The sequence below is a fragment of the Panicum virgatum genome, chromosome 7K (assembly GCF_016808335.1).
Source record: "Panicum virgatum strain AP13 chromosome 7K, P.virgatum_v5, whole genome shotgun sequence".
Taxonomy (NCBI): Eukaryota; Viridiplantae; Streptophyta; class Magnoliopsida; order Poales; family Poaceae; genus Panicum; species Panicum virgatum.
Window position 1 is genome coordinate 50,884,573 of NC_053142.1, and position 11,343 is coordinate 50,895,915.

An 11,343-nucleotide genomic window follows, 5' to 3' on the forward strand; every position below is an offset into this window, starting at 1 on the left:
GACACTCACAAAGAGTATTGTCACCTCCCAAGTCACCGAGACGAGGGCGCTCACTAAGAGTCTCCGTTCACCATCCCGGTGTGGTGGAGATCAAGTCACGTACAATCTTCTTCTCCGGGCTCCCACAATCCTTGGCAAGCTCCGCGAGAAACACCTCGATCACCAAGATCGCCTAGGTGATGCCAATCACCAAGAGTAACAAGCTAAGGCCTTCACTTGAGCAAGAACCGATCACCAAGAACGGATGCACACTAGTTTCTCTCTACTCAAGTCCTTAATCTTGCTTCTTGATTGATTGAATGCACAAGTATGTGAATGATGAAGCTCAAGTTGGCTCTTGACTATATTATGAGTGTATGGATGTTGCCTGGTGTCAAGAGTAGCAAAATGACCCATTGGAGGGGTATATATAGGCAGCTCACACGAATAGAGCCGTTGGAGAAAAGCTGCCAGAAAACTGCGTAGCGCCGGTTAATCCGACGTCCCTCCAATAGTCATCGTCTGTTTAACCGGTGAATGTAATCTGCCCCTTCTGAAAACTAGCCGTTACAACTTGGACAGATTAACCGACGTATCATCGGTTTAACTGGTGAGTGTAGTTGTCCACTGAACCACTGAAAAACCAAGTCTCTGGACAACTGCACCGACGTTAACTCAAACCTATCGTCGGTTTAACCGGTGAGTACAACTTCTGAATTCCTTTGAAAAACCATCTCACTGGTCAATTGCACCGACGTCTTGATTCAAACATCGTCGGTTTAACCGGTGTATAGAGCTTGAAATACCCTGGAAAAACCAACTCTGGACTAATGCACCGACGTTAAATTCAAACACGTCGGTTTAACCGGTGTATTGAGTTTGTCCTGACTCTGCTGACTTCGTTTAACCGACGTATAGAAAATTGAGAGCGTCGGTTAAACCGGTGTATAGACTTTTTCTAATTTTGTCTTTTCTGATTTGAGTCTTGAATGAAATCCAAATATTCTTGAGATATAGTTTGAGAACCACTTATTTGAACTTCTAGAAACCTGAGTGACCATAGTGTGCATCCATTTTCAAATGACCATGTCCATGCTCAAGTTACTTAGCCTTAACCCCTCTTAATAGTGCGATCACTACAAAACTATAAAACCTATACTAACCTAAGTGTCCTTCTCAACCTTGTGACACTTAGGACTAGAAAGATCCTTAGCCTTGACATATATAAGTTGAAAACCGAGATTGCCTTTTTGAATAACCGAAATTGAGGGGCCTCTTTTGACATATGACCAAATGAGCGATAATGATCTATTAAGCTGCACAAACTCATTAGTCACAATAATGGTTGTCATTAATCACCGAAACATACCTTGAGGGCCTAGATGCTTACACTTGGCCCCCCTGACAAGCTCGGTACACTGTATGTATCAAAAGCACTTCCAGGATTTCTGTGCACAATAGCTTCAAGCATACGAGGTAGGTTGTCATATGATGCTTCATAAGTGCCAAACCTCATCTCAAATACTTTTTGTTTAGCCCGCCAAGCCTTTGCATAGCTGATCACATACTGGAAATTCTGTTCAATGTCCCTAATTATCAATGCAGGCTCATAATCCATTTTGTCAAGAATCACCCCATACATCTTCTTAGCCACGAAAGTTGATGTGATATTACGATGATGTCCCACAACACCCGTCAATCTACAAGTATGTGGTGTAACAATTGAACATTCCCAGTGTGTCTTGAACTTTCCCTTGTATGCATGCACTCGCCATGTACAGTCTCTATCTGCACACCTCACCTCGTATTCTTTGCTGCTAGACTTCAGTACTCTGAATTCCTTCCTCAGAGATACAGCCCAGAGCTTCACAGCATCCTTCACATCCTCAATGGTACGATACTTTGCCCCTTGTATGACCTCATTCACTCTGTATTCAAATTCCAGACATCTAATATCTTGTACCACTGGATTACCAAAACCCTCTTTACGTCATTCACCTAACACTGGGAATCGCTCATCGTCCTCATCGTCTGATGAGTCCCCACATTGCTCTATTATTTGTGCATCCTGATCTTCTTTTTCCATGTCCTCCACAATTCCAGGTATCCGCTCGCCTTCATCTGCTAAACCTTGTGGTTCTGGTTCTGGTTCTGGAGCTTGCATGTTCTCTTCTTCTTTATCCTCTTCCATCTCTTCATTGCAGTCCGATGTTGTGTGTGTTGACCCTTCACCTAAATCACCGGTCTTCTGATGAATCTGAATTACCATTGCGAGAGGCCACCCACTTTCAAGAGCTGCGTGCATGTAATATTGCCATTCTTCCGTACTACTTATATGCGTCAACTCCCAGAAATCCCCATTAGCTTCCCAGGAAGTCAAGGTATGAACCGTAAGCAAATGAGTCTTTGGATTCACATTGAACATCCTGTGAAGACATTTCCATATGGACTCAAAACTCCTATCTAGGGGTTTATCTAGACTGCACTGTCTTCTTTCCAATGCTGATAGATTTACTCCATAGAAATCATGAGTAATTCTATAGAAGTCACCGTAATGAACTTGAAATGCCACTTTGCTCGACATATCTAGCCATACAAAGACTTCATTTTAATTAATCTAATATCTACAAATATACTATGCCTTCAATTATAACCACTAATCCGAACCCTAAGTGCTTACAATAATAAAAAAATACTAATAATAAAATTAAACATATAAAAAAATCTGGAATGACAAAGTTGAGAAATATTGGTTACCTGCGGTTCGGATCCAAAATCCTGTAGGGCTTCGCCAGTTTTTTTTACCTCCCTCACCCCTCCTCTCTCCCTCTCCCCTCTCTGGATCTCGTGGGCAGAAAATGAGGTCGCAGAGGGAAGGGGCGGAGTTTTATATTTGGGGAGGGAGCCTGCCGCCCCCCTGCCGCCAACTGGTGGGGCGGCAGGGGGCCTGTCGCCCGGCAGGGGGCGGCAGGCTCACTCCAAGGACATCTGCGCAAAATAAATTTATTTTTATTTATATATAGGTCTCTACCGCCTCTCTGCGGGGCGGTAGGCCCCCTGCCGCTCCCGGCACCCGCTCTCCTGCCGGGAGGTAGGGGTATAGAACTGTAAAATCTAAAACCAAAAATATATTTCTGTAAATTTTTTTAAAAAAATACAAAAATAAAAAAGACGCGAAATTCAAGGGGTGGCCGTAGCAAAGTTTTGATCCGTCAATTAGTGGATTGGATGGATTGGATTGGATGCAAGAGGATAGCGCCTTTTGGCCCATGTCACAGCATTCTGTGTGTGTGAGAGAGAGAGTTGTTGACCCACAATAGAAAAACAACGGCCCACCAATAGAAATACGCACATACACGGCCCATTGTGACCTGCTCCAAGCCTATCCACAAAAAAAGAGAAAGAAAAGGAGAAACGAGAAGAAGGGCTCTCTAGTCCAAACTCTAACAAAGCCCAAAAGAGGAGAGGAAGACGACGACGACGCGGCACCATGGCGACGGCACAGGCAGCCTCGGCGTCGCCCACCCACCACCGCGCGTCCCCGGGGACGTCGCCGCCGCAGCCGCCCTACCCCAGCGCCGCCAGGATCGCGGACTCCGCCTGCTTCCCCCAGTACACCGCCTCCCTCAAGTGTATGCGCCCAACTTTATCCAACCGCCGTAATCCCCAATCTGGCGCCGCTGTCTCCTTCTCTCCCCGATCCCTTCGCACTTGCGCGTTCACTAGGGAACTCTTTCTTTGCAGTGACATGCTGTATGGTCACTCGCTGATGCTATCGTTGTTTCTTAAGGTTTGGAGGCCAACCAGGACAAGAGCAAGTGCCAGCAGCAGTTCGACGATTACAAGGAGTGCAAGAAGAAAGAGGTTTGCCTTTTGTCTTCCCAATTCCTCTGCAAACTCAGTGGTGATACACGATAGATGGAATCAGTTGTTTCACACAGTCTCACTTTCTGTTGGTTTCCCAAGATGCTTCAATCGAACAAGTTTAGGATGTCCCCCGCACCCCCCACCCGGCCACCCCACACACACCCTTCTCAAATTCCTCTGTTAAAAGCTTTAAGATCATTTGGTGCATCCGAAAGGATCTCAGCGAAGGGTGATCCCATGATTACTACATAGACTCACACTAGCGTTTTAACCATGTCATATTGGTCTACTACGTTTACTGCATATGATTTCCACACAGATCCGTACAGTAGCAATCTGTACTACAATAGGGGGAATTGATTTTTCAGAAAATCTTGCTGCTGTACAATGCATGCTTTCCTCTTTAGATATTCAAGGATCAGCAGTAAGGTAGTAACTTTCGACGGTACTGGGCATAGAGATGTAGCGTCGCAATCCCAACTGTCCTAAGTTGAGATCAAAACTCTCTGTGTGGTGCATTTGATTGACGAGCTTAATTGAGTTTTATATTGCTCGCACCAACATATCTAGGTTCATCCATTTTGGTGATTTTTGCCTTGTTTTTCCGTTGGTTCACTTGTTGCCTCATCGCATATAGCTTCACCCCATATCCATCCAGTATCCTGACTGCAGAGATTCTAATGATATGAGTGTTGCTTCATTCCTCTTATCCTTGGATACTAGCTTACATTTGCATGCACATAAGTAAAGGACTAGAGTTTTGTAACTTTTAGCTATAAAACCCACCACTAAGATCTGCTCCAAAGTTTAATTCTTGACTGCAATGGCCTTAATACTAAATCTAAATCATCAAATGGTCATTTACTTACAATTTTATATGGCCAAATGATGACATCCCTTTACTACTACCATTTTTGGGGGGGCCTGTCTTCTGTACCTCCCATAGTACTTATTCACCTTCCCAAGCCGCATTGTTTCTTTCTCCCTTTCCCCTTTTTTTTTGGATGAGCTATCCTTTTCTGATGTTAAAAGCAGTAAATGTTGTGTCTTGAAATCTACACAGAAAGTTATATGTTTTAACTATAATCAGTGTATAGGTTCGGATAAGGTCACAAATGAACTCATATTATGTCCGGCTCATGCACTCTAGCAAATCTGATAAGACTTAAATGTCGCAATTGTCCACACTAACACAATAGAATTATGCATGCCCAGCGAGCCGTATTTCTGTTTTCTGTTAACAAACTGAAATTGCTATGTCCGGCTCATGCACTCTAGCAAATCTGATAAGACTTGAATGTAGTAATTGTCCACACTTTTTTTTTTTTTGAAGAACCTGCGGGAGCACTGCTATGTCATTTAAGAGAGGAGAAGCAAGTCCAAGTTCTTACAGTAGGGATATTACATAAACAAAGTGGCACTCAAACTCTAGTAAAATGAAACAGACGCTAATTGTCCACACTAACATAATAGAATTATGCATGCCCAGTGAGCCGGTCTTTCAGTTTTCTGTTAACAAACTGAAATTGCTATTTCTATATTCAAGTACTAAAAAGTAAAAACTCAAATTATGCGATTCATATCGAAAACTTGATTTAAACAAGAGTATCTGTTGGTACTGTTTCACATACTAACTAGCACTCTGTATATACAATCGGTTGCCACATTCTTCTTTCCATTTATATCACACTTTGAGTATCTTATCATGCCCTTTTTTGTTTCAATATTTTGCAGAGAGAGGCTCGGCTCGAACGGAATAAAGGCCGATCACTCTTCGGGTGAACAATGGCGTACCCCCTGGGCAATTTGCTGGTGATGTGCAATAAGTTGTTTCCTGATGCCAGTGAAATCACAGCTCCTTTGGTTTCGTGATGATCCTTTGTAACTTGTGCAAGGCAGGAAATAGGAGACCAGTCTGTAGGTTGAGGGAGATGTAAGGTCTGAGAACAGCTCATTAGCTCAATGGCTTAGTCGAGCGAATCAGATGAGCAAGGATGTTTTTTGAGGTTCATCAGGTGTCACGACACGAGGATTTGTTGAATAAAAAATGTATTTCCAGAACGCTTTTACTCCAAAGTATTATCTTGCGTTCTTGCTCCACCTGTTCGACCTGCCGTGCCCTGTGGAAGTGAAGTTCACCTTTCCTGGAGCATGAGCAGGTCAGGTGTTGCGTTTGCCCAGTTACAATTTACAGAACCCATCACTGGGTTCAATGTCAAAAGGACTTTTCTAGTCTAGGTGGCCAATCAGACAGTACGTGCTATTGATCCCGATTGCGAGGCAACGATGATTCTGACCCCGTTGGATAACATGAATAGGTCTGAAAATATTTTTTTCGCAACATTGTCAAGCACTGTTCGATCCAATTTAGCATTTTCACAGATCAAACTCCGAGATACTGAGGAAAAACTCACGTCTGGCCCTGCGATCCTGTACTTCGCCACCGCTTTTCCCGTAGTGCTGCAGATTGGTTGGTTGCTAGTTGGAATACCGTCCGGGGTGGATGGTAAATGAAGCACCGTCCACCCCCTAGGTCTCTCGTCACGACGGGCTGCCGTGAGCGCGCTCTCGTCGTCCGTGCAAGAAGTCAAGAGCGAGCGCCCTCCGCGGAGCCCACCGGTGCCACGATTGGCAAAATCTTGTTCCCCGCATATGCTGGCGCCGGCTCCCATTGGCATCAAAGGGCATTCAACACTACTGTACCCGGTGGACGCCGGCGCGCGGATGCCGAGGCGAACGCAGCCGCTTGCTGGTGGCGCTAATCGTCCGTGTATGGTGCGCCGCCGCCGGATCACCACGACGTGCTTCCTCGACGTCATTGGAGCGCCGTGTGGAAGGCGCACGTTCAGGACGAGGCATGGGAGGAAGGTACTGCTCGGCGGCGCGCGCGAGGGGACGGCCGCGCCTACCGCCACCGGCCTGCGCACGGCGTGGAAGCCCACGAAGTCACCGGCGGCGCCGCGCAGCTTCCGGTGCCGGCGCGATGCTTGCGGCTGTGGATGTCGCTGGCACTCTGGCAGCGCTTCGTCGAAGGGGACGACGGCAGGCAGCAGGTCGGCGCTGACTGCGTGCGCGCGCGAGGAAAGTGGAGGGACGGAGAGGGCCTTACTACCCGATCTGAGGCTCAGGTCTGATCCAACGTTCGGGAGAGGCTCATGAGGTATTTCATTTACCGTCCACCCCGGACGGCATATGAAGTACCGTCCACCCCCGGGTCGGCGCCGTTGGCAACACCGGCGCCATGCCCTGCCGTCCAGCTCTCCGCCGCCCTGTTTCCCAGCCCCAGAATAGTTCGCGACGAGTTCCAGCTTGCCATGGATGAGGTGCGCGGCGGCCTGCGGTGGGTCTTGAGAGGCGGCGGCACGGCACGGCATCAAGCGCCACGGCACGGCATCAAGCGCCACGGAGAACACCGCGTAGCGGCCGAGCGAGTCTGCTCCGCAACGTGCGCCGGAGTCGCGTTGTTGGCTGGGACGCCGACGCCGATTAGCGTCCGGGTGGTGACCATCATCTTACTGTAGCCGTAGAGGATCATGACGTAGGGGGCGTCTGCGTCTCCACGCCGACGCGAACACGGGTGGTAGGTACTCTGATCAGCGGCGGCAGGAGCAAAAAGGCCACGCGTTATCCGGCAAGCACAGACGACGAGCGTCAGGCACGAGGACCTCGCACTGGAGGCCAGGGAGGCGTGGTTGCTGTCGACGGCGGCGGCCAGGTGGGCGGACGGCCGCGACACACAGCAAGGCCAAGGGGTGTATGGTGCGCCGCCGAAGGATCACCACGGCGTGCTTCCTCGACGTCATTCGAGCGCCGTGTGGAAGACGCACGTTCAGGACGAGGCACGGCGTGCTCGGCGGCGCGGGCGAGGGGACGGCCGCGCCTGGCGCCACCGGTCTGCGCACGGCGTTGAAGCGAACGAAGTCACCGGCGGCGCCGCGCGGCTGCCGGTGCCGGCGTGATGCTTGGGGCCAATGTCGCTGGCACTCTGGCGGCGCTTCGTCGAAGGGGGCGGCGACAGGCACAGCAGGTCGGCGCGGACTGCGTGCGTGCGTCCCTGCGCGAGGAAAGCGGAGGGACGGAGAGGGCCTTACTCCCCGATCCGAGTTGATCACGACCGCCCACGTCCGATCCAACGTTTGGGAGAGGCTCAGGGGGTGGACGGTACTTCATCTACCGTCCACCCCCGGACGGTAGATGAAGTACCGTCCACCCCCGGGTCGGCGCCGTTGGCAACACCGTCGCCATGCCCCGCCGTCCAGGTCTCCGCCGCCCGGTTTCCGTGCCCCAAAATAGTTCGCGAAGAGTTCCAGCTTGCCAGGGACGAGGTGCCTTCGTCGTATCGACGCCGTGGACGCCGTCGCTGCGGCGCGCGGCGCGGTGGATCTTGAGAGGGCGGCGGCACGGCCCGGCAGCAAGCGGCATGGAGAACACCGCGTCGCGGCCGTGCTCCGAAGCCCAAGGCATGCGGCCGGCTTTCTGATGCGCACGCGAGGGCTTCGAGAAGGGGTACCTCACGTCGCTAGGACGACGTACGCCATAGTATGCTAGCCGTCGCCTGGCCTGCCCGCGGCATTAACCATCGCTTTTATTTGCCGACCAATTTCAATCTTCGTCTGCTGCAACTGCAATGCATCCTTCCCTCGTCAACATTCTTGCATCTGTCTTGTCGACACATGCACCTCTGGGGTCGATCGGCACGCGCGCGAGAGAGGACGGCGCGGCGAGGCCAGTCTGCGAGGGGAGCTAGCCAGGTTAACGGAAGGGAGCGTGGCAGTGCTGTGCCTTGGAGAGCGAAGATGGAAGGTCTCCTCTTCCGTTCCCCGGAGAGCCAATCACGAACAAATGTCAGCAGCAGCATCCGTGGACGCGAACAACAAGCCTCGAATCCTCGATCATCGGCGGCCATGGGCGCGCATGATCAAATCGTATCCAATCCAAGGCAAGGCAACACATAGCGGAAGCAAGCTCAAGTCCGTCTCCGACGCTGCCTGTACGAGTGCACGGAGACCATGGTCGCTCCGAATCGGAACCCTCCACCTGCCGCGGAGGACGTCAGGACGACGACGACTCCACGACGGCACTGATCAGCGCGAACACCCTGGGGCGTAGGCATCATGTCTGCCGCGAGAGCCAAGGGGGAGCCGGAGAACATGGTGGACGCACGCATGATGTAGCAGCGGCGGAGGACTCTCTCTAGGACGGCCGAGACGCGGCAGCGCTCCGGCGAGCAGCGGATGGCGACCCCGGGAGCGGACGATACCGTCCCTGCCTCCCTGGGGTGGACGGTGTTTCAAATACCGTCCACCCCTGGGTTCATCCCGTCCGTCCAATATGGACTGTGCGGTTAGGATAATTCAGAAATCGCCTCCTATCTGCGCCCTTTCCCCTTCCCTTGACATCCCAGCGACGAGACGACCACGCGTGGCGCCGGTGACAGGCTCAAGCGATGCAGCAGAACGGGGTGCTCGACGGAGCAGCCACGAGTTCTCTACACGGCGGCGCGCCGGCGGAGCCCTGCTCGCTGCCGTAGCTGCGTCGGGCCGTCCTTGCCGTGTCCGGGGGGCACCACAGTCGCCGTCGGCCAACCTGCCTGTGAAACCACCCACCGTTTTATCAGACAGAGCAGTTTCTATATCTGCAACTCATCCAGCCCTCACCGAGCGAACAACGAGCCTCCATCTGCCTCGGAGGACGATGACGACGACGACCCCACGACGGCACTGAGCGCGAACGCCGCGTGGGGCGTGGGCATCAGGTGTGCTGCGGCGCGCGCAGACAGGCAGCACAGCAGAGCCAAGGGAGAGCCGGAGACCATAGTGGACGCTCGCATGCTGTAGCAGCGGCGGAGGACTCTCTCTAGGAGGCGAGGTGGACGGCCGAGATGCGGCAGCGCTGCAGCGAGCGGCGGAAGGCGGCCCCGGGAGCGGACGATACCGACCCTGGGGTGGACGGTGTTTCAAATACCGTCCACCCCTGGGTCCATCCCATCCGTCCAGCGCGTGATAGGCTCGAGCCGCCGGTGATAGGCTCGAGCGATGGAGCGCGTGCACAGAACGGGGTGCTTGACGGAGCAGCCACGAGTCCTCTGCACGGCAGCGCGCCGCCGCAGACGGCGGAGACCTGCTCACTGCCGTAGCTGCGTCGGGCCGTCCTTGCCGTGTCTGGGGGGCACCACAGTCGCCGTCGGCCAACCTGCCTGTGAAACTAGCCATCGTTTTATTAGAGCAGTTTCTATCTCTGCAGCTCATCCAGTCCTCACCGCTATTGAAGCTATCAGTGTCTGATGCTCTTTGTCTTTCAGGATTTTTTTTTTCTGTCACGAGCTGCATCGCCAGTCCTTATCCTCTGTTCATGGAGGAGAGAACGCGGGCGCACAACTCAGATGAACAACGATGCATTTGAAATGAGGGGGAGCCGGGTTTCTCAGAAACTTTCCCCGTGATCTCGGCTAATCGTCCGTGTATGGTGCGTCGTCGCCGGATCACCACGCCGTGCTTCCTCAACGTCATTCGAGGGCCGCCGTGTGGAAGGCGCACGTTCAGGACGAGGCATGGGAGGAAGGTACTGCTCGGCGGCGCGCGCGAGGGGACGGCCGCGCCTGGCGCCACCGGCCTGCGCACGGCGTTGAAGCGAACGAAGTCACCGGCGGTGCCGCGCGGCTTCCGGTGCCGGCGTGATGCTTGCGGCGGATGTCGCTGGCACTCTGGCAGTGCTTCATCGAAGGGGACGGCGGCAGGCACAGCAGGTTGGTGCGCGAGGAAAGCGGAGGGACGGAGAGGGCCTCACTCCCCGATCCGAGTCGATCACGACCGCCCATGTCCGATCGTTTGGGAGATGCTCAGGGGGTGGACGGTAATTGAAATACCGTCCACCCCGGACGGTAGATGAAGTACCGTCCACCCCGGGTCGGCGCGTCGGTAACCGGGCCACCATGCCCCCGCCGTCCAGGTCTCCGCCGCCCTGTTTCCCGGCCAAGAATAGTTCGCGACGAGTTCCAGCTTGACATGGATGAGGTGTCTTCGTCGTATCGACGCTGTGGACGCCGTCGCGGCGGCGCGCGGCGAGGTGGCGCGCGTGTGGATCTTGAGGGTACCTCACGTCGCTAGGACGACGTACGCCATAGTATGCTAGCCGGAACGCGCAGCCTCCGGCCACCTCCGTCACACTGAACTCCAGAAATCCGTGGCGAAACCGGATGACGGAACACTGTCTGCCGAGGAACAAGCTCGGTGCTTCCTCTCCATCCACGGAGCAGGTCGACGCCGCGGACGGCGGCGGCGCAGCCAGAGCGTCTCGCCGGCGCGGCCGCGTCCGCGTAATTGACCGGAAGCCAGGGGCAAGGGGTACCGTCCACCCCCTCGGTCTCCCGTTGCCGTCGGATCGGTTCTGCACGGCAACGATCGACGCGGGAATTGGCAGGCCGCAGGCCGCAGCGATGTCCTCCTTCCCTGAGCGCTCGACGGACCGCCTCTCCCCGGCGGCGACGAAGTGCTGCGC

The 11,343-nt window shown here is 53.3% G+C and overlaps 1 protein-coding gene across 1 annotated transcript; it reads left to right on the forward strand.

Annotated features, from left to right (window-relative positions):
• Nucleotides 1-3,349: 3,349 nt before the first annotated feature.
• Nucleotides 3,350-5,934, forward strand: LOC120640379 (cytochrome c oxidase-assembly factor COX23, mitochondrial-like; the record flags this gene model as incomplete). Its single annotated transcript, XM_039916208.1, has 3 exons — nt 3,350-3,611; nt 3,770-3,843; nt 5,581-5,934. Coding segments are annotated over 3 exons (384 nt in total), but the record flags the coding sequence as incomplete, so codon positions are not given.
• Between the last annotated feature and the right edge of the window lie 5,409 nt (nt 5,935-11,343).